Source organism: Equus asinus, chromosome X, assembly GCF_041296235.1.
Source record: "Equus asinus isolate D_3611 breed Donkey chromosome X, EquAss-T2T_v2, whole genome shotgun sequence".
Taxonomy (NCBI): domain Eukaryota; kingdom Metazoa; phylum Chordata; class Mammalia; order Perissodactyla; family Equidae; genus Equus; species Equus asinus.
In genome coordinates this window covers 116,525,563-116,552,596 of record NC_091820.1, presented here as the reverse complement: position 1 = coordinate 116,552,596, position 27,034 = coordinate 116,525,563, and the positions used below count along the sequence as shown (strand labels likewise).

The following is a 27,034-nucleotide window of genomic DNA, read 5'->3' as shown; positions in this document are numbered from 1 at the left end:
GTCCTGTCCCCACACAGCAGCAGCTCTTTACTGCCCATGTTTCCTGTCCCCATGCTATTCCACACTATTCTCTAAATAAAAGAGCACTACTGCCAGACCTTGAGAGTCCAAGAAATCTTTCTTTCGACTCTTCGGCTCACCGTGCCCACATCAAAACTATTAGGAAATTGAATCCAACCATGTATAAAAATAATTTTACGCAATGTCCAAGTGGGATTTATTTGAGTTTTTTGAGTCTATTTAAATATTTGAACACTAATCAATGTAATTCAACACATCAACACACTTAAGAAGAAGAATCATGTAATCATACAATCGACACAGTAAGAGCATTAGACAAAATCCAACATCCATTCTTGATGAAAAGTCTCAACATGCTAAGAATAGAGAGGAACTTTCTTAATTTGATTTTAAAAAATAAACCAAAAAACCTACAGCTATCATCGTATTTAATGGTGAGAAACTGATCTCTTGACCCTAAAATTGGGAACAGAGCAAGTATGCCCTATCTCACCACTTGTATTCAACATCATACTAGAATTCCTAGCTAATGCAATAGGCAAGAAAAGAGCAAATAAAGGGAATACATGTTGGGAAGGAAGGAGTAAACTGTCTTTTTTCACAGATGACATGAATAAATATATAGAAAACCCCAAAGAACTGACAAAAAAACCTCCCGGAACTATATGTGTGTATAGCAAGGTCACAGTATACAAGGTTAAGATACAAAAGTCAATTGCTTTTGAGTTATTTTTGCAAAAAAGTATGCCATTAATAAATTGCAATGTGAATTTTTTTAATTACCACTTACAATAGCACCACAAAAAATGAAATGCTTAGGTATAAATCTAATAAATATGTCAAAGATCTATATGCTACAAACTATAGATCTCTAATAAAAGAAATCAAAGATATAAATAAATGAGGAGATATTCTGGTTTATGGATTGGAAGACAATACTGTTAATATGTCTATTCTTCTCAACTTGATCTATGGATTCAAAGCCGTCTAGGTCAAAACCTCAGCAAGCTATTTTTTTAATATCAACAATATGATTCTAAAATTTATATGGAAAGGCAAAGAGTTAGACTAGCGAATACAATACTGAAGAAAAACAAATTTGACAGAAAAACTAGCCAATTGCAAGACTTCCTATAGAGTGACAGTAATCAGTCAGTACCAAGACAGTAATCAAAACAGCATGGTATTGGCAAAAGAATAGATTAATGGGTTAGAATAGAGAGCCCAGAAATAGACGTATATAAATAAAGTCAGTTGATTTTTGACAAAAGAGCAAAGGCAATTCAAGGGAGAAAGGTTAGACTTTTTGTTTCGTATTCTTTTATGGATGGTAAGTCAGGCGCAACCACAAGAGGAGAGACTCAGAAAGAAACAGTTTTTTATACTCACAGGTGCTAGAGATAGGAGGCACAGCACACCACACAGGGTCACATGGTAAAGACACCAGAGTGTTCAGGAGGCAGAAGACAGGAGTAAGAGAAAGGTTTAGGCCACAAATTTTATTGGGGTTTTTGCAGGAAAGGCAAAACAGGGCAAGGTAAACAGCGTAGGATTGGCTAGTTTCACCAATTTCGATGGGCTTTGGGCTATAGGTTTGGTCCCTATTTGCCTGGTACCTGGCCCTGAGATGATTAAGACAGAGGGATATTGCTCCCTGGGGTATACAGACCAGATAGAGGAGGTATGACATTTTGCTATCTCTACGAACTGGCTAGCCCATGAAGGGCAGTTTCTCCCCAACCTGAAAAGTTGTTCCAAGATGTCAAAACATCATACTATACAGGAAATATACAATACATTTTTAAACAACTGGTGTTGGAAAAATTGGATATCTGTAAGAATGAACCTGGAAACAGACCTACACCTTTCATAAATTTAAATCAAAATGAGGCATAGATGCAGGTATAAAAAAACAAACTACAAAACCCTGAGAAGAAAACATAGGAAAAATGTAGATGAAATTGTGTGTAATGAAGAATTTTTAGATCTAACACAAGAAGCATGATCAAGGAAAAATTGATAAATTGAAATTTATTAAAATTAAAACCCTCTGATTTGCTAAAGATATTTTTAAAGGAATGAAAAGACAAGCCACAGACTAGAAGAAAATATTTGGAAAACATGTCTGATAAAGGACTTGTATCAAAAATTTATAAAGAATAGTTAAAACTCAAAAACAAGAAAATGAACAACCCAATTAAAAAATGGGCAAAAGATCTGAACAGACACCTCACCAAAGAAGATGTACAGATGACAAATAAACACAGGAAAAGATGCTCAACATAATTTCTCATTAGATTATTTCAAATTGTAACAACAGTGTGATACTTCTACACACCTATTAAAATGCCTGAAATTAAAAAAAAAAAAATCTGACAACACCAAATGCCAGAAAAGATGTAAAATCACAGAAATTCTTGTTCACTGCTAAGTGGGAATACAAAATGGTACAGCCACTTTGGAGACAGTTTACAGTCTCTTACAAAGCTTAACATAGTCTTAGCATATGATCCAGTAATCATATTCCTAGTTACTTCCCCAACTGACTTGAAAAGTTATCTCCACACAAAAATCTGCAAGTGAAAGTTTATAGAACTTCGTTCATAATCACCAAAACTGGATGTCCTTCAAGAGGTGAATGGATAAACAAACTGTGATAATCCAGGCATTGGAAGATTCAGCAATAAGAATAAATGAACTATTAAACTATAAAAAGTTATGAATGCACTCTAAACATATATTTCTAAGTTAAAGAGACCAGTCTGAGAAGGCTACATACCGTATGATTCCCATTATCTGACATACTATAAAAGGCAAAACTATAGATAGTAAAAATCAGTGCTTACCAGAGGATTGCAGGGCAGTGGGGAGGGTTGAAAAGGTGAAGCACAGGGAATTGCTGAAACTAGAGGAACTATTGGATACAATACTCCAAGTGTGCATACATTACACTGTTCTTTTGTCAAAACCGATTGAACTTCAAAGCACAAAGAGTTAATCTTAATGTATGCAAATTAAAAAACATCTTTTAAAAGGTCAGGGAAATCCAGGATGGAATGCAGAATGTGACAAAACTAGCTAACTATATTACAAACATATAAAACAACCTCACTGAAGAAGGTGGGGGACTAAGTTGCAGGTCTAAGAAACTTTGGAAATGAGTGGAGTCTGTAAGACTAAAGACAAAAGAAGCTGTAGAGAAACAACAAGCTCTGGTTGATAAAGTTCTTTCCCATGGTGGTATGAGTTAACAATTCTGACATTTTTATACACATACAGGGTAATTGAACAGTTAAGTAAATAGATTGCAAATAGTGGGAGCCAGGCTTGTCACTACTGTAGTAGGAATTTACAGCAAAGCAAGGGAAGGCCAGAATGACTCATATGGTAATTGATTAGTGCAGGAGACATTAGTTTGAACTCACATTTGGCTTACTATAGATACAGAAGTTTACATAGAGAAATATTTTTAGATATTTGTATACACATTGGTTACTATACACACATGTATTCCCCTACTTTGTTAGCTGAGAGGGCCAAGAAAAAATAACACCCCAACGGCAATGAGTATGGGTAGTGTCCAGATCTTGTTTTCTAATACCATTCTCCAGTAAGGGAACCAGGGCTCCTTGGAGATAAAGCTGAGTTGAGACTGGAACAAGAAATGTATAAGATGAGACGGGAGCATCTTATACTACCAAAAAAAAAAAAAAAAAGAATGTGCCAAAGAGAAAAGAAAAGAAAAACCCACAACAGTGGGAGTGTGCCAAAGGAACATAGTATTCACCTGAAAGAATTCTCAATGGCCGAAGTTAGAACAATTTAAAGAGCAAATTAAAGTAGTTTGGGGTTATAACCCAAAGTGTAAATTAAATATCCATGAGTCCATGATGATATAAATAAAAGATTCAATAAATAAATAAAAAGGGAGACTGAAGACAAATCTTCCTTGCATAAGAATTCCAAACATTTTATATAGCTACTCCACCTTCAGGGAGGGGGAATCATAACACCCCACTCATTAAGTGTGGGTTGAGCATAGTGACTTTATTCTAAAGAGCACAGTGTGGAAAGGGGGAAAAAGTGGAGAAACCAGGACAGCATTACTTCAACCTAGAGATCAAGGTTTACATCCATAGAGGTGAGCCATGTCAATGGTACGTGCTCTTGAAATGATGTCGTGAAAGTGGTGCTTTGCCTCTTTGTTCTTCTTACACAAGAAGTATATGTATTTCTTTTGGCTACCTCAAACTATTTTAAAAAACCATCACAGATATATACTATTACTATACCATTACTTTATGACACAGTAACATTACATAATGCCATCATGATAGTTTGCATTCTTTCCATCATGGTAATAATAGAAAGATCACAGCTTCAGTTTTAGTTTGCAACAACTTGTTTTGTATTATTTTACCAATTATTTCTCTATTGCATAAAAAGAATGTTAAGAAAGAAGTGTGTTGTAACCTACTACAAAAGCAAATCCAACATTTTCCTAAGCACGTGGAAGTCAGTAATTTTGTCAAGTAATATTGAGGCTTAAATATCATCATGCTAATTATAATTTTGTCTTCCTTTTAGCATTTATTAATGCAGGCATACCTCAGAGATATTGCGGGTTCAGTTCTAGACCACTACAATAAAGCAAATATCACAATAAAGCGAGTCACACAAAATTTTTGGTTTTCCAGTGTATATAAAAGTTATGTTTATACTGTACTGTATTCTACTAGGCGTACAATAGCAGTATGTCTAAACAAATACTGCACATACCTTAATTTAAAAAATACTTCATTGCTAAAAAGTGCTAACGATCATCTGAGCCTTCAGTGAGTTGTAATCTTTTTGCTGGTGGAGGGTCTTGTCTCAGTGTTGATGGCTGCTGACCGATCAGGGTGGTGGTTGCTGAAGGTTGGATTGCCTGTAGCGATTTCCCAAAATAAGAAAACAATGAAGTTTACCAACTTGATCGATTCTTCCTTTCATGAACAATTTATCTGGAGCATGCAATGCTGTTTGATAGTATTTTACCCACAGTAGAACTTCTTTCAAAATTAGAGTCAATCTTCTCAAACCCTGCCACTGCTTTATCAACTAAGTTTATGTAACATTCTAAGTCTTTTGTTGTCACTTTGACAATCTTCTCAGAATCTTCACCAGGAGTAGATTTCACCTCAAGAAATCACTTTCTTTGCTCATCCATAAGAAGCAAATCCTCATCTGTTAAAATTTGATCATGAGATTGCAGCAATTCAGTCACATCTTCAGGCTCCACTTCTAATTCTTGTTCTCTTGCTATTTCTACCACATCTGCAGTTACTTCCTCCACTGTAGTCTTGAACCCCTCAAAATCATCCATGAAGATCGGAATCAACTTTTTCCGAACTCATGTTAATGTTGATATTTTGACCACTTCCTGCAAATCACGAATGTTCTTAATGGCATTTAGAATGGTAAATCCTTTCCAGAAGGTTTTCAATTTACTTTGCCCAGACCCATCAGAGGAATCACTATCTATGGCAGTCATAGCCTTACAAAATGTATTTCTTAAATAATAAGACTTAACAGTTGAAATTACTCCTTGGTCCATGGGCTGCAGAACAGATGTTGTGTTAGCGGGCATGAAAATGACATTCATCTCATTGTACATCTCCATCAGAGCTCTTGGGTGACAAAGTGCATTGTCAATAAGCAGCAATATCTTGAAAGGAATCATTTTTTCTGAGCAGTAACTTAAAATACTCAGTAAACCATATTGTAAACAGATGTGTTATCATCCAGGCATGGTTCTTCCATTTATAGAGCACAGGCAGAGTAGATTTAGCACAATTCTTAAGAACCCTAGGATTTTCAGAATGGTAAATGAGCAATGGCTTCATCTTAAAGTCACCAGCTTCATTAGCCCCTAATAGGAGAGTCAGCCTGTCTTTTGAAGCTTTGAAGCAAGGCATTGACTTCTCCTCTCTAGCTATGAAAGTCCTAGATGACACCTTCTTTCAATAGAAGGATGTTTTGTCTACACTGAAAATCTGTTGTTTTGTGTAGCCGTCTTCAATAATTATCTTAGCTAGATCTTCTGGATAACTTGCTGCAGCTTCTACATCAGGGCTTCCTGCTTCACCTTGTACATTTATGTTGTGGAGATGGCTTCTTTCCTTAAAGCTCATGAACCAACCTCTGCTAGCTTCAAACTTTTCTTCTGCAGCTTCCACACCTCTCTCAGCCTTCATAGAATTGGAGAGAGTTAGGATCTTTCTCTGGATTAAGCTTTGGCTTAAGGGAACTTTTGTGGCTGGTTTGATCTTCTATCCAGATCAATAAAACTTTCTCCATATCAGTAATAAGGCTGTTTCACTTTCTTATCATTCATGTGTTCACTGGAGTAGCACTTTTAATTTCCTTCAAGAACTTTTCCTTTGCATTCACAACTTGGCTAAGTTGTGCTTAGCTTTCAGCTTATCTCAGCTTTCAACATGCCGTCCTCACTAAGCTTGCTCACTTCTAGTTTTTCATTTAAAGTGAGAGACGTGGGACTATTTCTTTCACTTGAACATTTAGGGTTATTAATTAGCCACTTAGTTAGCTAATTTCAATATTGTTGTGTCTCAAGGAGTAGGGAGGCCCGAGCAGAGGGCAAGAGATGGAGGAACAACCGGTCAGTGGAGCAGTCAGAATACACACATTTATTGAGTTTGCCATCTCATATGGGCAGTTCGCGGTGCCCCAAAACAATTCCAACTGTAACATCAAAGATCACTGTAGGGGAGGAAGACATTTCCTCTTCCCAAATGTGGGTTCGTCTGGCCAGAGAATGAATTAAATTCACATGAGACAGAATAGCAAGAGAAAATTAAACAAAGCTTTATGGGGAACCATGGCCCGGGGCCTTTCTTCCTGAAGGAAGAAAGGGCACCCAAGAAGTGGGGTGCACACAGTGGTTATATACCCCCAAACAGGGTGTTTCACATGTGATTGAAATGTCCCTCCCACAATAGTCACAAGATTGCCCTGTCGGTACAGTGCTTGGTGGACACAGCAGGTAGTGGTCTGCTGTCTCAGAGGGTGTAGCCGGAGGCAAGTCTATTGTCTGGAGGTGGGCGGTCACAGGTGAGCACAGCAATCAGTTCCTAGCCTAAGGAAAGATGCTTAATCCTTAAGAAATGCGAAAGTTGGGAGGGGGAGGGAAGTCAGTTACAGGAGGTTACCAGACTAGCACAATAAAATGCAGATTTAAGTCCTTGCCTTTGGTATTGATTAAGAGTTTCTAGAGAGAAGGTCATTGCTTTTCTTCTTCCTGGTACAGAGAGGGAGGCACCTTTTACAGATAGAGATTTACCTTAAAAATGTAAACTTGTCCTAACGAAGGGCAAGTTCCATTCCTCAGAGCCTCCTTCCCTGTCCCAGTTTATCAAAAGCAATCAGCCTCAAATAATCCTGATGCCAAAGAGACATATCTTGGGTGGCCAATTCCAGGTCGCCACAGTCCTGCCTTTGAAACTTTTTAAAGTTTCACAGTCCAGAAGCTGAGTGGTAGATTGTTTCTTCTCACTGAACACATTTCTTAGTCCTGTTAATAGATCAGTCCAGTTAAAGTCATTTTAGAAGGTGGCGACACAGGTGGGCTCCCAAAGTTAGGCCTATATTTTGGAAGCAAGCAATCAGGTATTTAATAAGTATTTCTATGGAAATAAAAGAAAAACAAGGTTAATGGTTGAAGCAAATTATAAATTAGTTCCTGAGTCCAGCAGGCAGCCAGTAAAGAAGATTTCTAGATGTCAGAGTCAAAGCATCTCTTGTAGCGTGAAATGTCTCTGATGATGTCATCAGACATTCAGATATCTTTCTGAGTGGCTTACAGCTTACAAAGCAACAGACAGGAATTTTAAGTTTCTATTAAGCTGTTCAGCTTCAGTTTGCAAGGTTTCAGGAAAAAGGGCATGTTCAATTCTCAATCATTCCAAATGAAAATGAGGAAAAGATTGAAAACATTAGTTTGGAGATTTGTAACCAGATATTTCAGTAGAAGAATTCAGGATCCAGTCCAGTTGACAGGTAGTAAAAAAACCTCAAAGACAATTAACAGAACTAGGATCTAATATCCACAAATGTGTATTATAGTTTTTCACTGAAACATAATTCTTCTCTCTAAAATCACCCTCATTTTTACCAAAGATAGCTAAATTAAGACTAATTGGTTTGCAATATAAATTTAGTTTCAAGAAGCTTGGCCCAATTATTTACATAAGTGCAGCAAGAGTAGCAGTTGATCATATAGGCTCTTAAATCTGCTTTGCTGGAATTTTTTATGAGTAATCTCAGATTGAACTGTAAAGGCCTCTCAAGGCCAGGAAAGCCAAGCCAAGGGCTTGCCATCAGATTTTGCCTGCAGTACCTACAGATTTGGGTGGATTCCTCTCTTCTTGAGGTCCCCCAAAATATTCTGAGGTTCCTTACATCTGCCAGATAAGCAAGCTTCCTTACTTACCAGGTAAGATTGCCAGAATCTCTATATACAAGGTACCAGTCCTGTATTTCCAAGTGGCTTGTTTCCAGAAAGTCAACCTTATTCCTCAAAGGCAGTATTGTCATATCTAAGTCTGTATGTTTCTCTCAAATATGACATTCCATTTGAAGCTTTGGTAAGATAACCAATGTGTCCTGTTATAAGGAGAAGAGATTCTTATTGAACTTATGCAAATAACTATATTGCCACGAAATAACCACACTCACAAAGAGTTTGCAAATTCTGGAGGGATCAGGTAGGGAGAAAAAGATAAATGTTTCAGTGTTACTTACAAAGGTATAATTTCACTAAATTGCTGTAAGTCATAGTTAGCACAAGAAAAAAGAGAAAAAGATTTTCTTGAATCTGAAAAAACAAAGCCAAACATCAAAAAATCAACAATATTTCAAATAAAAGTCATAAAAATTATCATCCTCAGTTCATTCAGTCCTGTGTAACAGGTTCTTGATCTTAATCTTCTGTTAGCAGTTTTATGAGGTCATCAGTTTTTCCATTAGATTTCTATAATTTCTTACCCAGAGTTCAGTTCTATGATCTGAAAGTTTGTCAGAAACCTGTGTTACAGAGTAAGTCTTTTCCATGAATCCCTCTGAAGATGAGTCATATTTGCAAAAGCAAAAAGCATCAAAGTAAAACAACTAACCGTAAACAACAAAAGGCTTAAAAATGACAATTGACAGAGAAACTTGGTTATTTCTGTGATATACAACCCCTTATAATAATATTTAGAATTATGGCTGATAGCCAGGACAGATCAGAATTTTAGGAATGTTATATAATTTTCAAACACGTATATCAATAACATTTACCCACATAATACCACCTAAGAAAGATTATCATCACTTATCTGACAATGCTTCCAATGTTATTTAACAGACCAAATAAGCCTAATTAGTTTAGAATGTTCCACCTTATAGGAAGAGAGCAAATTTCTCTGTGAAGTTCCAGTGGCCCTCTGAAAATCCCCAGAGAAATCCTCTTCCTTCATCCAGGTCAAAAGAAAGCCTTTATTCAGGACTTGAATATTTTTGAGGGAGAAGCTTTGTCAAAAATATCAAAAGGTTTTAAAACACTTACTTAAAGTAAACAAGATCAAGAGGTTGCTGATTTTGTCATTGTAAAACAAGGGTCACTGAAACAATGCTTCATTATAGTTAACCAAAGAGACAACAGCAAAAAACCTTAATAGAGAGACCTCTGTCTTTTTCTGAACCTAAGAAATTATTTTAACAAACCAGATTCTGTCTTTTCGGTAGACTTAGAGCAGGCCGAAAGTTCAAGATAATTACCCTTTTGAGAGAGAAAGCCAAAATCTAATTTTTGTACCAGTTTACTTTTTCATATTGAAACCCGTTTACTTAATTAGATTCATTTCAATCTTAGCCAACTTGACCAGGTACAAAACTCTTTTCAGAATTTCTGTAACTTTCTTTTACATTCAGAATTTGTTCCACACTTTTTTTCTTACTTTCTAGTATATTAGGACAAATTTATCTTTCTTAACCCATCAAACAAAATATTTCCATTCTTTATACCCCTTTACTGAAATATATTTTACTTTCCTTGAATACAGAGCATTTTCCTTATTAATTTCCAGTAGCTTTAATCACATGTTAATTAGAACTTTTAACCCTTAACAGACCCTAATAAAAACTAAAAACTAAGCAATTATGAACTGCGTTTTATATCAGCATTCTAAACACTTTCCCTAATTTCTAGAACAAGCCACTTTACAATAAAACATGAGGCATACTTTCCAATAGACCCAAACACTTTTAGCCTCTTTGCAATAAGAAGCCAAAGGTAGATAAACTTACATTTAATAATTAATGTCTAATATCTTATTTGGAAATAATCTAGATACTCAATGAATTTTATCATTCATTTAAATTAACCTAGCAAAATTTCAAAATTTCGAGTTACCAAAAAGATTTTGGAAGTTATTTTAAATACACATGCCATAAACTATAATTATTGCTAAAAACTGTTATCTATAAACTCTAATTTCATTTATATCTAAACCATTTGTTCCCAATAATGATGTTTAGATTACCCACAAAAACTTTGAGACATTAAACAATTTAGCTATCATTTAAAGCTATTATGCTGACAAATTTCTAACAGACAACGTGAGCCTTTTTTGGCTAGTAAACCCAGGCTGCATGCCTGCATGGTATGCAAATACCGACAACTCTGACAAGAAGACTGTTTTCAATCAAACGAACAAACTTAAACTTTCATTAACCAAAGATTAATCTATATCATCTTAACTTAAAAGACATTGGGTTAATTTCTATTGCATTTAGAATTTATGTAAGGGCTTACTTTAATCCAATTAAACAGAGCTCTTAGTTTTGGCCATATCACCCGGGGGTAAAAATATCACACACATATAGACACACACAGACACAGAGTTTCCACAGCTATTGTTTTAAAAATCACTCCATGAATCAGGTACAATGCAAAGCTCCCTAGTTATGAATCCGAATTTTATTTTGAGCCTTTTTACTAATATTTGTGGAGAAGACACTCAAGATGCTAGATTTTTTTTCTCGGCAAGGGCACGCTTATGACCTTTCCCCTCTTTTTTGTTTTTTCTTCAGTCTTAGGAATTAGTGATGGGCTAGATAGTAGTTCCTGGAGAGAGGAGATGATAATCCTTTTTGAGATAAAGGAACTGGGTGGAATCCGAACTGCCTCTAGAGCTGTATTTCCAGTCTTGCAAGGATTTTCCAAGGACAGTTGGAAGTTACTGGGTTTAACTTAATGACATTCTAGATTGACCTACCTGTCCAACTACATCACAAAGGCACAGAGAAACTCCTCAAGTTTTCTCCAAGCTGGAGTTTCTGGGGCATAAACCATCTAACTGAAAGCGTTTCCAACTAGTTAAAATGCACCCGGGGGTGAGTCTCTGGGTTGAGGCATTCCTCATGGTGGTAAAGCTGGTGTCCAACTGACAGCAGCCAGAGAAAGGGTGCAAAGGCACCTGACTGCAGGCATCAACATAGTTATAAGATCTAGTCAAATGCCACTTAGCCCAGGGCACTTAGTCCCTGAGCCAGCACATGTGAGCCAGGCAGGGAAGCAGGAGGCAAAGGCCTGGAGAACAAAGGAAAAGAGATCAGGCCTCACCCTCATGGCCTCTTCCCCAAGGGCTATCGAGATACAGGTCACACAGCAGTTCCCGTGCTGGGGCACACAACACCATCAGGACAGTTCACAGAATAGATCACAGGTGTCCTATTGTCATAACCAATTCAGTAGGCCACCTAAAATGCTTAACAAGTCAATCGCCAAGAGAGGGCACCCCACGTGGTCGCTGGGGTGATCAGGCCCGGAAACCAGAGTGGGGGCTCCCAGAGGTGGAGCCTTTGACACTTTAAAGATTTCTTTGTTTCTCAGTTGCAAAGCTCAAAAGGAGCCCAAAAATGGTCACTGCCCCCTTTAAGAGAGAGGAAAGAAAAGGTTCCATTACCTTGAAAATCTCCAGAACCTAGGGCAGTGTCCTACTTGTTCTGCCTGTGGGGTTCCTATAGCAAGGGGCGATGGGGGCGTCCCTCTGCATTGCATCCCTTGTACACCTTCCCTATTATTCCTGGCAGTCATAAGTACCAGGTGAATTGTCTCAAAGATAAAAGAACAGAGAAAAACAGTGAGGAATTTTTCCGCTGGTCTGGGGCGCATTCTACCCAATTGCGTCCTGGAGTCATTCTCCCAAGAAGGGGTTCCCATACTCAACCAAAGGTTAGAGTTTGGTACTTTCCTTGAACTGGAGTCCCGGTTGGGACATTCCCCCAGTTCGAGTGGTCAGGAGCCAGAGGGAGGGATCCCAATCCAGCCTTAGGAACAGAAACCTGTCACTGGAGTCTTGGAGATTGGCGGCTGTCCTAATGACTTAAGTGGCCTACCCGTGCCCATGTAAAATTTGTCTATTAGAGATAGAGTCAGGAAGGAATGGATTAATTCATTCTCCATCACCCTCAGGCTTAAGGTATTGATTCTCTTCATGCCGAATGCCACAATTTGCCCCATAGAGTAGCCATGGGCAGCAAACATGGATTCATACAACTGTCCAAGAAGTTTCCCGAAGGAGCAGTGAATTTAGATCCATCCTTGAAAAAGAGAAAGGCACAAGGAAAACTATAACTTCAGCTCACAAGCTGGTGAAGCAAGCGGGCTCAGCAAGCCAAGGAGTCAAAAGAAAGACTTCCTGGACTCAAGGTCTGGAAGTAGTGCTCCTCTATTCAAATAGCGTGGGGACAGGGCCCATGGGCAGTGAAGAGCTGCAGCATGGGGACAGGACACATGGCCAGGACTTGACAGGTCTTAGTATTATAATATTGCATAAGGAAGTATTCCCAGTCAGACATTTTAAAACATACTCAAGCAAAGTTGATATAACCTCTTCATAAAGAAAATCAGCTCAAGCATTTCAACCTTGACAATCTTATCAACACTTAGACCTTTATATTTCACCAATTCAATTATAACCTGAGTCAGGGTTTAAACCTAGTCACCATTTTCTGTGTTTCCTTTTTAATTTGGCTTTTTTCATAGATACCAATAAAAATTATGATGAGAGCACTCACAATTTTTTCCCCAATTTAGAAGTTTTCCGAATTTAAATGATCCATCATCTGGCCGAATTGACGAATAGGATCTTAACAGTGACTCAACCAAAGCTTAACCAAGGACAAAGAGGCATCCCCAAAAGAGATCCAGAAATTCACTCCCCAAAATAGCCTAAGAAAGTAAAGGCAAGCAACAAAGGTTGAGACGACAAAGGCCCCTTATGAAAGCAATTGGGACCTCTTATGACAAACTCCCCAGAGAGCTAACACAGCCGGACAAAGAGAGCCGAGCTCTCAAGACATCTAAATTTTCACGGAACCCCAGTCTACTCGACTGGCCACCAAGATGCGTGCCGGTACATGCATCCACTGATGGCGGAGACCAGAAGGGTCACAAAACCAAGCTCTCAAGACATAGAACAAAACAAAAGGCCCAAACAGGCTTATAGAGATGCCTGTGTCTTACGACAAACAAAAAGACAGAGACAAGGAAAAGTCTATCTCCGGGAGGAAAAGGATCTACAACCAGTGAGTACTCAAATCCTAGAGTCGCTGAATCCAAGAAGCTAGCCTCACCAACATTTTCTCCTGCTAATCTAAATTTAGAAGAGCAAAAAAACTCACCACTCTTGCTTCCATTGGAGCCTGCAGGCGGAGATCCGGGAGACTGACGTGGTAAGAACTCTTACCTCTTGCCGGCTCTTGTCAGGGGTCCGGGATCTCTCGGCCGCAGCAGTCCAGGAGCAAGCAGTGTCCAGCCAGTGAAATTTCATCCTGCCGACTACGCCAAAACTGTAGGGGAGGAGGACATTTCCTCTTCCCAAATGTGGGTTCGTCTGCCCGGAGAATGAACTAAATTCACACGAGACAGAATAGCAAGAGAAAATTAAACAAAGCTTTATGAGGAACCATGGCCCGGGGCCTTTCTTCCTGAAGGAAGAAAGGGCACCCAAGAAGTGGGGTGCACACAGTGGTTATATACCCCCAAACAGGGTGTTTCACATGTGATTGAAATGTCCCTCCCACAATAGTCACAAGATTGCCCTGTCGGTACAGTGCTTGGTGGACACAGCAGGTAGTGGTCTGCTGTCTCAGAGGGCGTAGCCAGAGGCAAGCCTATTGTCTGGAGGTGGGCGGTCACAGGTGAGCACAGCAATCAGTTCCTAGCCTAAAGAAAGATGCTTAATCCTTAAGAAATGCGAAAGTTGGGAGGGGGAGGGAAGTCAGTTACAGGAGGTTACCAGACTAGCACAATAAAATGCAGATTTAAGTCCTTGCCTTTGGTATTGGTTAAGAGTTTCTAGAGAGAAAGTCATCCCCTTTCTTCTTCCTGGTACAGAGAGGGAAGCACCTTTTACAGATAGAGATTTACCTTACAAATGTAAATGTGTCCTAACGAAGGGCAAGTTCCATTCCTCAGAACCTCCTTCCCTGTCCCAGTTTATCAAAAACAATCAGCCTCAAATAATCCTGATGCCAAAGAGACATATCTTGGGGTGGCCAATTCCAGGTCCCCACAATCACTGATCACAGATCACCATATCAAATACAATAATAATGAAAAAGTTTGAGATATTCCAAGAATTACCAAAATGTAACACAGAGACACCAAATGAGCAAATGCTGTTGGAAAAATGGCTCTAATAGACTTGCTTGACACAGGGTTACCATGAACCTTCAATGTGTAAAAACTGCAATAACTGTGAAGCACAAATAGAGTGAAGCACAATAAAATGAGATATACCTATAAATATTGTTAACTGTTTTAGTTTGAGATGTGAAACATCTTGACTGTGAAGAGAAAATCTGAGGAAAGGAAAAATACCAAAAATACAATCAAATAGAATGTCTTAAAAATACAAAGAATCTCTTCTATCTTACTCTTGGTCCCAGAGGAACAGCCATATTTGGTAAAGGATGACAAGACTTCAAGTATGAGATGCACAAGAAGGTGGCAGTCAGGAAATAGTCCTATGTCAAGTAGCTGAAAGTAGATGGCAAAGGTGAGCAGATGTTTAGGAATCAACCTGATGGAGAAAAACTGTGCCTTATTCAGACAAAATTGTTTGAGGCACTCTACTTAAAGTTTTCATAAGAAATCTTTTTTTCCCCCAAAGTTTGGTTTAAACATACAAGTGCTATTATAGACATGTGGGCACTTTTAAAGACAGCCTGGACTAGGGTGAGGCAAGTGAGGCAGCTTGGGTGCAAAACTTCAGGAAGTATTTGCTCTCAGGGTCACAAAAGTGGCAAACCTTCACTAAGAATGAGTGTCTCCTTGAATTTGCACCCTACACATCTCATGTGCCTCACTCTAGTCTGGGTCTGGTTTAAAGAATTGACCATTATGGGCTGGATATTATAATTATTATTTAAGTATGTGTATATATGTATATGAAACATGATGGGGTTTGGGGCGGAGCACCCCAACATGCACTACTCTGGTATGTGGATTATTTTGTGCTGAAGATAGTAAAGGCTCAGAGGGCTCAGGAAGAGCATCTGACCTCCCCCACCACAAACTGCCTAAAAGAATTTAACATAGAAGGCCTGTTCCAGGAAGGAGCTCATACCATCTGATAGCTATAGTATGATGGAAAATAGGTGCGATAAAAGGACACCAACAAACCCATTTTTTTGGCCCAGCAAAACCTGTTTAACAAACATTTGCATTCCATCTCTATGTAAATTCTCTTCCGCCCCTTTGAAGTGCCAAATCACCATCCCCAATGTCCTCCTTGTCTGTAGCTGAAGATATTTACACAGGCAGCCTCATCCAGATGGCTGAGTTACTCAGTTTCTCCTGGGTTTCTCCCATCTATACATGCTGGTAAACTTTGCTTGATTTTCTCCTGCTAACCTGCCTCTTTAATTATTTGACAGGCCACAAGAAACTTACGGAAAAGCAGGGAGGAATTCTCCCACTTCTCCAACAAAACATATAGGCAGCATGAAGGAAAAAAACCCTCTAAATATCACATGAAACAAACGGAGAACAACAGTAAATTTACATTTGGATATGGGCAAGCTAAATCTCCACATGGCAGTACTCGATAACAGAGATTCCCTGAGTGAATGGGCATTTTAAACTTATGTATCTTACAATCCTGTGTATTTTATTTCTGTATCAGCTCAGGAATGTGTGTAGAACTTCAAGTATATTTCTTGTTTTAAGATAGCTGTGAGTTTGTTTACTGTTTAAAAATTTCAAATTAAAATTAATGCATGTATGGATTTTATTTGCTGTCAATAAGGATTGCATTGTTTAGCTATGTCCCCATGAGAAACAGTAATATTACACAGAGAGTGGAGAAATATTTGTATTAGTTTCACTTGAGATGATACTTCTTTATCGGGTAGGCAAAAACTTTGAATCCAAATCTTTTTTGGACATTGCTTATTGACGATTTCAGTCACACCATTTTGTAGGTCTAAGGCTGAGCTTTATAAAAAAAATCATTAAAATTCCAAATGAATGTTAAGAACATTAATTGAAATATTCCTGGTAGAATGGGTATAGAAAATCAAGTAACCTAAAGAAACAAGCAGTTGAACAATAGAAGGAACAGAGAAGTGAAAACTCTTTGTGTGTGTGTCTGTGTGAAAGAGAAATAACCAAGAGACAGAGACAGAGAGAGACAGAGAGAGAATGAATTTAATTTAAATACATTGGTTTCTTTTCCCCTGAAGTCAGAAACCTCTTGTGTTGTAACTTCCTTGGAAGCCCACTTTTCCAAACGTTCTTTCTTCTTTTTCCTGCACCGTATTCATGGATAACTTCAAGCAATATTTAGCCCTTGGAGATCTGGAACTGTTTGTATTTCTGGATTTGTTATTGGTCTGCTGAAAATTGCTCTCATTAGTCTCTTCCTGTTCTTTCAATGCAAATCTTCAATTAGGTGCTAACCCTAATACTATAGCAAATATTCTTATCTGGAAGTGCACTGTGCTTGATATGGCAAGGCTTTGCAAGACTATTTTACTCAGATATGGTTGCCAGTTCAAACACCCAGTTATATTGAATTTTCAGGTAAACTGGTCTCCTTCTGCCCCAACTATTGCAGGGGATGTACTTGTATTAAAAATTATTCTTTGTCTGAAATTCTAATTAAATTGGGTGTGTTTTTTTATATTTTTTTTTGCTAGGTCCAGCAATCTTACTTCCAGATAAAGGAAAAGGTCATTTATGCAGCATTTATGTACTCGTCCCACTTTCACAAATCTTATTCTATTTAATCATCATGACAACCCTGTGTTGTATGAATAATCATCCCCATTTAATAAATGAAGAAATAAGCTCAGAGATCTGAACAAGGCCATAAAGCTAATAGCTGGCGCATTCAGGATTCAACTCCTGCACTGATATGAAACATAATAGGCCTTTCCCTCCACAATGCTGTCTCTCCCTCAGCCTTTCCTATATTCCTTGCATAATAGAAAACAGACAAAAGGGAGGTTAGATCTTTTTACCCAGAGTGTTCTAAAATCCTTTTTCCTTGTTTAAAATTTAAATTATAAAAAATGTGAAGCACTCACATAGATAAAGAGAATAGTATAGAGAACTCCCGGGTACTCAACATCCAGCCTCAATAATTACCAACATTTTTTTCAATCTTGTTTCATCTATTCATTGTCTCCTTACTTTTTTCCTAGAGTATTTTCAAGTAAGTCCAAGACATCATGTCATTTAAACTCTTACTTTACTATTTTCACAAATTTGATCCATAATTAGTGGAACAAGCATTCTTACTTATGTTATACTAGCAACATCTTTATTCTTAATTACTCTGTGTTCTTATCTGTCAGTTTAATTACTGAATTTAATTTGGGATTAGGTCTCCTTCCTGAAAGTGGTACTCTCTAGCAAAAACTTTACTACAAATAGTTTTGCTTTCTTAGAATTTCATAAATATTCTTAAGCATACAAAGCCACACAAACAATAGGACAGTTACTAAAGAATTGTTTTTACCAAATCATCAAAAATAACAGAAGTGGTTTGGGGCTACCCCAGCACAAAATCTATTGAACATTCTAGGTTTGAAAATAAGTTTCTATTTTGCAAAATGTAGTGAAGTGATTCCTTTTCTTTTACCTTTACAGAAATGAACTCATCAGAGAACTAAATGGTATATGGATTTTGGCCTTAAATGTAATATGGAAGAATTTTACCAACCATAGACAGTTAGCAACAGTGCCGGGAAAAAATATTCTCCATCCTTAGTAGAGCATAATTAGAATGACGTCAAAGTGGAATGGACTTAGCCATCATATAACTCTTGTACTGTATAACCTGCCACGGTGCTTAATCAAACAAAAAAAAGATGGGGGAGGGGGTAAAATGTACATTTTGCAAAATGCCTAGACATTCTTTAATAAGTTAATGCTGTCATTAATGGCAGCTCTAAGCAAAACTTTTATCTTTTTTTCCTATGGATAAGCACTCTTTGGGGAGATGAATATTGCTACAGTCATATTGTGCTTTCAGTTAATGAGATGTGGGTTCTATTTGTTAGAGTTTTATGGTAATGAAGCTTATAATTTACTGACAAACTGGCTTGCTTTCAAAACATTCTCTTATTGCACTGACTTTTTTTCCATCAGAAACATTGATGTGCTAATTTGTGTGTTTATGGCAGCAGATGTGTACCTTCACTAAAAGGCTGCCAGAGGGAGGGGAGACGACAGGAGAGAAAAGGAAGAAGGGGAGAGGTGTTCAGAGTTTCATTTGGTAATAAAATCCATACACAAATGAAAAAGTGGCACAGTTTATTTGAAACATCCATGAGCTCATTAAGTATGTTACCTGAAATATCAAATATTTATCACTAAAATTTGGTTGAGTTACAGATAAGCTAAGTGCCAAATCCCTTTATCCAGTGTGAAAACTGAAGGGCAAAATTTGTCATTTAAAATTCAATGGCTGTAACAGGAAGTCGTTAAATTAAAACTAGGTGAAAAACACTTTCCTCTCCCAAAAGGTCAGGAGATATTTTCTTTCTAAGCAAGGCGCATTGCAATTATTACCAGTGGCTTTACAGTACACACCTTTTGAGTTCGTTTTTTTCTCCAGCTCTGAAATCTTATGACTCGTAGGGGAAAGAACCTTGTTCTCACCATCCAACCCCACTTCTGATAAACTGCCAGCTAAGTGAGGTGTGTAACAGAAATCATGGCATCTTGAGGTTTCCTTTAGTAGGAAATTGAAATTTTCTAATCACAGGCTTATAATCTGTAATAGAGGACATAAAACCATGACGACTTTTCAAATACCCTCATTAAACACAAAACAAAGCACAACCTCTATGTAACACATGAAATGAGAAAAAGATGAAGGGAGAGTGAACTGTTTATAGTGCTTTCCAATGGGGGTTAGGATACAAGAAGGAGACTGAAGTGGAAAACATGGATTCACTGATGCCTAAAAACTACAGGTCGAGAGGCAGTTGTTGATAATCTCAGTCTGTTGAAAAGTGGCTCCCAGAAGATGCATCATAGTCACTTGAGGAAATTTAACACAAGGATCTCAGAAAAAACACCCTTGTTCTACCTTTATGGTGAGATGCTCTTGGGTACATGTTCAACCAAATGCTACACTCTTATTTTCAAGAAATTCCTGGACATTTCAAACTCAAAGAAAACAGAGTGATTAAAAAGTTCCAGAACATTTATAATAGGTTTAGTCCCTCCCCTCAAAGACCTTGTTATCTACCTGGAGAGACAAAATAATTGTGTAATAAGTGCACATAAGTATAGTAATAATAAATGTCAATAATTTGAGTAAAAATTTTAAAAATACAATTTAGTCAAAGTAGAGCATTTGATAATATGAACAGCTTTCATCTTTTTGTTCTTCATCATCAACTCCTTACTAAGACCCCATCCAAATATGTGCATTTATTGCATAAGCTTTTTAGAGGTCCTGTTTCATATAGTGTTTGGCAAAGAGCAGGCACTCAACACGTATTTATTAAATGAATACCATTATTCTAGAATTTGGAGTATATTCAAAGAGAAGGCACTATTCCAACAATTAATGCATCTTAGCTCTACACAAAAATTGAAGGAGAAAAAATTCCTGCCCTCATAAACCCTAGGCAGTTGAAACTCTTTGAATGGGATGCATCTTTGCTGCTATGTTGTGAAAGTCTTCTCTTCCTCTTTTTTCTTTCCTTTTACCTCCTTATTCTTTCTAAAAAGTTCATCTTACCCACTTGAGCAAGAGTAGAGATCTTCTCCACTCCCATCCCCCCATTTAGGGCTATTGATTGCAAAAGAACAACAAATAGTCATATGGAGTAATTAATTTAATATATTTAAAATTATGTTCTTAATTACATATTATGAATTCAACACATGCATTTTACAGTTAAAAATAGAAACCTGAACTTAAATGTAATGGGTAAAATTAAAATGAAATATATCTCTCCATTCTACATCATGCTCAGATAGGGGTTGCTGGGAAATAGTAAAAATAATAATCATGTTAGTAATGATGATGACAAAAGGAATAATAGTTAACACTTATTGAAAACTTACTATATGTCAAACATTGTTGCATGTGATTTATGTTCAATCCTCATATCAATTTTATGGATTAGGCATTATTATTGTCATCCCCGTTTTAGAGATGATGAAACTCAGGCTCAGAGAAGTTAAGTAATATACTCAGAATTGTTGAGGAAGATAAAGAAGAGAAATACTTTATGGAGAGAGTAGTATATGCAAGGAGGAAGAGAGAGGGAGATCATTGGGGCTCAAGGTGAGTGTTATGGGTGTTGACTTTAACTGAAAGAGTCCGAATGCTGTCACCCAACGTCCTGCATTTGTTTTAAAAATATTAAGAACTAGAGGTATTCCTGGAGTGCTCTTAATGGGTCCTGTTAGCTACCTAAGATAGCCTGAAGTCGCCATCGCCACTTGAGGGATAACCAGGAAGCTAATACTCCTTATTTGTGGATAAGAGTACCCTCCCCTGGACAGTGCTGGAAATGCACTGGGCTTTATGATGCTCAAGCAGAAGAAAAGCTGAGGAAGGACTGGTAGGGACAGATAGTGAGGCATTTGAATTTAGATATTGAGGAGCAACCAAAAGTAATATCCTGAAAACTGGGCTTTAGACAGATTAATCTAACAGCTGAATTTAGAATTAGAAGAAGAGAAATGAGAGGCAGTGAGATTGATTACAAAACTCTTGCAATTACAATAAAAAATATATAAAAAGAGAATAGAATAAGAACTTGGGGAACAGTTGTAATATTATCTAGACATCATATCTCACGTTAAATGTCTGAAGCCCTGATGTCTCTGTTTTGTAGTGTATGAACAAATGCAAAGTACGTGTCAATTGTTTTTTGTTCTTTTCGCTATGTTGTATTCTACCACATAAAATGCTTTTATGTGATGCAAGGTAAGCTAAATTATTTTTGATTCAGAGCATACAGTGTGATGGCTCTAAGAAAACATAAATGTATTCTACCCAATCAGAAGGTGGGACCTTCATTTAGTGCCGAACATCTCATCTTAAAAAACTCACATTCTTAAATGTTAACCTTATAGGTCATAAGTACCTATAAGGTTTCTATTCATGTAATTATTGAGAAATAGTTCATATTGACATGTTCTGATAATCACAAATACATTAAATGAATCCCTGTGGCTTCCACAGTAAAAACAACTAGAGAGTGATGCAGAATTATAAAACATAATAACGTAATTTGTCACAATAATAATGTTATTTTTACTAGTGAAAAAGTATTGTGAATTCATATTATTAAACATAAGAAGAAAAAATCATTTTATTTGGGCACTGATTTTATGCAATGATTGTTATTCTGATATTAAAAATTAATATCTATTTTATTCAAACGTACATTTTGCAGTGGAGTGAGGAGAAATTTAGGAGATCTGATGGAAAGAGATTTAACTGGGACACAAGAAAGCAGAATTGTATTTCTAACCATACCGCTAACTGTGAGAACTTGGGCAAGTCACAGCACCTCTGGACCTTATCTTCTTTTTTTGTAAAAATAAGCAGTTTAGAGCAGATGCTGTCTGTGTTTTCTTTCAACCCTAACATTAAATAAGCATCTTGAAACTCTGCCTGGATGGATTAAATGTTTATTTTAAAAAACACTCTACATAGTAACCTTGAAAATAGTAAGATTTCAATGACACTTAAGCTTTAAAACAGAAATGAAGTCTTCAGCTTTGATATCTTATGAAATTTCTGAGGGTCCTCCTTCCTGTCTTAGCATTGATTCTTGGAATATTCCTTTTTTCACCAATGTTAATTATATGGCTGTGGTAAAACCTTCTCAAAGTATTTCTTAAGGGCTTATCGACCAACAGGAGGATATGTGCTGGCAGAGAGATGCAAATTATGAATATTTAAATTAAAATTGACTTTTTATATAATCTGTACAGACCAGGCACTCAGCTAGGCATTATGACACGCATCGTTATCGCTATGAAACTTGTGAAAGAGAAAAAGCTAGTAACTATTCCCATGACTGGTGTGAAAAAGAGAGTCGGCACCCATGTCATGGTTTAAACACCCCTCTACCTTCTTCTTTGGTTCTTTAAATTATTATTTCTTAATGTTGTATAGGAAAATAGGCATTAGATCTGGAGTCAGAAGACCTGAATTCAAATTCTCTCTCTGCTAGCTACTGACTAAGCCCCAATTTTCTCAACTATACAATGGCAATGGAGATTATGAAGCTAGCCTTACCTACTTCACAAGATTGTTGTAAAGAAGAAAGTGTTTTTATAAACTCGAAAGAAACAACATAATGCCAAATATTAGTAGCTGTCTTGTTGTTGTGTGTTAAGGGATTATACCTTGACTATATCACAAGGCACAAAGAGTTTTTAACAAAATGCTTTGATTATCTTGGAAGAAACAAGTTGTTGAACTATCATCACTACTTGATATAAAGCATCTCTGAAGAATTCTTTATCTGCCCATGACTTTTTTAACATCCTAATATATAGACATTCACTTGGAGATTTTGGAGTTTATAAAACATAATCTTGAAACAAAGCAGATTTAAAATTTTGGAATAAAGTATTCAAATGTTTGCTTTTTCCAGAGCCACTCTGGGGTCAAGCATTTAAGAAAGGCTTCACTTCTCTGGTTAAGGAGCTATCTGTGAATGACCATGCAATAGCACTCACATCAGGAAAAAAAATATGAGTAGTTGACATTATTTACTTTATTTTGTTAGTTTTCCAACCTTAGGCTAGGTCACAGACAAACAGAACATTATTGGTTTGGAAAAATAGATATTGATGCAGTCAAGTAAAGATAGAATGTGTGTCTTAACAAAGGATAATATTAGGATATGAGAGAACTTTTAAATTGTAATTACGAACTTAGCACCCTCTAGGACAAACATCTCCCAATTATCTCATTTTGTGCTTCATCCATTATGCAACTCTGTCAAAAGAGCTCTCTGTTCCTCCAAGGCAATTGATTAACATTGACTAGTTTTTCCTCACTTTCAGTTCAAAGTAATGTAGTGAGATTAACAATGCAATTATTTGCAGTGGGTTGAGTCTGTTATTTAATTAAAATAAAAGCTATGTGTGAAAAACAACTTCTTCGCACAAAAACAACAGAGTAGAACTGATTCTTGAATTTTAATTTATGGAAAAGTGATTTTATTCCTTTTCATACAAGATAAAAGAATGTTCCCTTTGCCATCAATGTGTCTTTGTGTGTGTGTGCGTGTGGTGGTGGAATCAGGGGAAGATAGGGTAATGCTGCTTCATGAACTTTTTTGTAATAGAGAGAATTTGCTAATTTGACATAGTAGTAAAAGCTTGAAATTGTCCTAAATTATTGTGATGTGAGCCTGCAGTGTCTAATTATTCCTTTAATCATTATGCTACTAATTGCATTCTGCATTTCTTGAGGAAAAGAGGGGCAAAGGAAGGATAAAATAGGAAAGAAATCACTGAAAAGAAATATCTCTTTACAATTTCAATTGCCATTCTATTTCTAAAGTTAAATTAGCATTTATGGAGAGAGTCTTTTCACCCATCCTCTCAAGTCACCATCAAAAATCTGCGTGTTACCTGTGTTTGTGCATATTTATCTGTAACTGTGAATAGAAAGTTAGTATGTACAGCTTCCCAGAAAGTGGACAGATTCCAGAAAGTTTTGGAGATGCTTTGATGAGGTTTCCTTCTCAGAAGTTAAATTTAAAGTTTAATTGTATTTTTCTACAAATGCAATCACACATGAGCAATGAAAATCTAGCTGTTTGAGGGGAAATAATGCTTTACAATAACTGCCTTTGGTTGACAAGTTAAGCAATTGATACATTTTTAATTATAACACCTTGGAGCTTTTAAAGAAGTATTGTAGCTTTAAGCAATGAGAACCTCTGAAGCAAGACTTTCTATTGCTTTTTGTCAGGTTGATATAAATTTGCCTCAGGCAGTGCTACTGGCCAAAAAACAATTTGAGTAGATTAAAAACCAAGGCAGATGGGCTTCTACAAATTGAGAGTGATCAATTCATAGATAGTTTCCATTGTAACTAGTTTTGACCATTATTTAAAATGTAATGTATTATTTAACTAAGCTCTTTTATTAATAGCTCACTTTTATGAATTCCTTATTAATGACTCAGGAAGAGCTGGGTGATCCTATGGAGAAGCTACTATTAACAAGTGAAAATAAATCCTAGGTTTTGCTTGCTAAATGTCTCTCTCTCTCACATATATTATATATATTTTATAATATATTAGTGTGAATGAATATGTATATATGTATTTAACTGTATTTACAAGGTATGCATACATTGCACATCTATTTTTCCACTGGGCAAATGCCACTTTACGGCACAATCTTGGTTGAATCCATGACTTTCTTAAAAGCCTTAGGGACTGTAAAAAGAATTGTAGCGAAAAGGAAGAAATAACCCAGTGCAGTAATGAGGAGGCAGTCATGCTTCAATGATTTCCTTAAAGTATGGACACTCCCTGGATATACTAGAAAGGGTACCTCATATCTTAGGAAATATAAGAGAAAGAAGGCTGTGTCACAAGGAATGGAATTATAATTGGAACACCATTTATTAAGGTAGTAAATCATAATGTATACCACTGGCCTAATTTAGTATCCCGACTCTAGGAGTATTTATGAATTAACCAAAATTTACTTAGAGCCTACAGCATCCTCTTCTAGCGTCTCTTCCTTGTCTTTCAGAGCAGCCATATCCTCAATGGACACTCAACATCTTTATGCCCTTCAATCAAGCCAAGCACTTATCAAAACTTGCTATCAAGGAAAGAGTTCATTAATCTTTTTATTCTAATGTATTTAAAATATTCACTCATTTTTATTCTTTCATTCAAAAAACATTTATTAAGGGCTTATGCCTCTCTCCTCCAGCCGCCCAAGATGCCGAAAGGGAAGAAGGCCAAGGGAAAGAAGGTGGCCCCGGCCCCTGCGGTCGTGAAGAAGCAGGAGACCAAGAAGGTGGTGAACCCGCTGTTTAAGAAGAGGCCCAAGAATTTCGCCATCGGACAGGGCATCCAGCCCAAACGGGACGTCACCTGCTTCGTCAAATGGCCGCGCTACATCCGGCTGCAGCAACAGAGGGCGATCCTCTATAAGCGGGTCAAGGTACCTCCCACGATCAACAAGTTCACCCAGGCCCTGGACCGCCAGATAGCTACTCAGCTGCTCAAGCTGGCCCACAAGTACAGACCAGAGACAAAGCAAGAGAAGAAGCAGAGGCTGCTGGCCCGGGCTGAGAAGAAGGCTGCTGGCAAAGGGGATGTCCCCACTAAGAGGCCACGGGTCCTTCGAGCAGGGGTCAATACTGTCACCACCTTGATGGAGAACAAGAAGGCTCAGCTGGTAGTGATCGCACACGACGTGGATCCCATCGAGCTGGTCGTCTTCCTTCCAGCCCTGTGTCGGAAGATGGGGGTGCCCTACTGCATCATCAAGGCCAAGGCCCGGCTGGGGCGTCTGGTCCACAGGAAGACCTGTACCACCGTCACCGTCACACAAGTCAACTCGGAAGACAAAGGAGCTCTGGCTAAGCTGGTGGAAGCTATCAGGACCAACTACAACGACAGATACAACGAGATCGGCCGTTACTGGGGAGGCAACGTCTTGGGTCCAAAATCGGTGGCTCACATCGCCAAGCTGGAGATGGCAAAGGCTAAAGAACTGGCCACCAAGATGGGCTGAGCGCACGTGGTTGAGTTTTCTGTACATAAGTAATATAAACTCTCCTTCAAAAAAAAAATTTATTAAGGGCTTATGAAGTTCCAGGCACTGGATGCTAAGCAGAGGTTAGTGGGATCTAAAGCTTACACAATGATGATAGACCCACTTTGCAAAGACGACTATGAAATTATAAATCAAAATTACATGCAGGACATTGACAGGGCCCTATGCAAATGAGAATCCCTAAAGTTTAAGTTTCATTAGCTTTGTAGCAGTAATTCTCACTCTGGAGCTAGTGATACAACAGTGACACAATCGACAGAAAGTTCCGCCTTCATGGAACTGATATTCTAATGGAGGAGGTACAAAATAAACAAATAAATATATTCAACAATGTCATGGACAAAGAACAATAGAGTAGTAATGGATTCAAGAGTGGTGGGTTGCTATTTTAGATAGGGTTCTCAGAGAAGACATCACTGAGAAGGTGATACTTGAGCAGAGGCCTTAATTAATTACAGGAATGAGCCACAGTTGTAGGCAAAGAGTACAGCAACTCCAAAAGCACAGAGATGAGAGTGAGTTTGGCGTGTTCTAAGGAATATCAAAAAGATGGGGTAGCGGTAGGGCAAGTCAAGGTAAGCCTTGTAAGCCATGGCAAAGAGTTTAGATTTCATTCTGAGTGTGATAGAAAACTGCTGGAAATGTCGAGCAAGA

At 37.5% G+C, this 27,034-nt stretch overlaps 1 protein-coding gene and 1 pseudogene across 1 annotated transcript; one reads left to right on the top strand and one right to left on the bottom strand.

Moving 5' to 3' along the window:
• Nucleotides 1–4,834: 4,834 nt before the first annotated feature.
• Nucleotides 4,835–13,898, bottom strand: LOC139042623 (tigger transposable element-derived protein 1-like; annotated as a pseudogene).
• An 11,616-nt stretch (nucleotides 13,899–25,514) lies between these two features.
• On the top strand, nucleotides 25,515–26,353 carry LOC106845591 (large ribosomal subunit protein eL8). The gene has a single exon (XM_014863896.3). It carries the CDS (start codon nucleotides 25,538–25,540, stop codon nucleotides 26,336–26,338), a length of 801 nt encoding a protein of 266 aa, XP_014719382.3. The 5' UTR covers nucleotides 25,515–25,537; the 3' UTR covers nucleotides 26,339–26,353.
• Nucleotides 26,354–27,034: the final 681 nt, after the last annotated feature.

Excerpts from the sequence above, each read along its gene's own strand:
- LOC106845591 (XM_014863896.3), top strand. The coding sequence starts at position 25,538 with ATGCCGAAAGGGAAGAAGGCCAAGGGAAAGAAGGTGGCCCCGGCCCCT.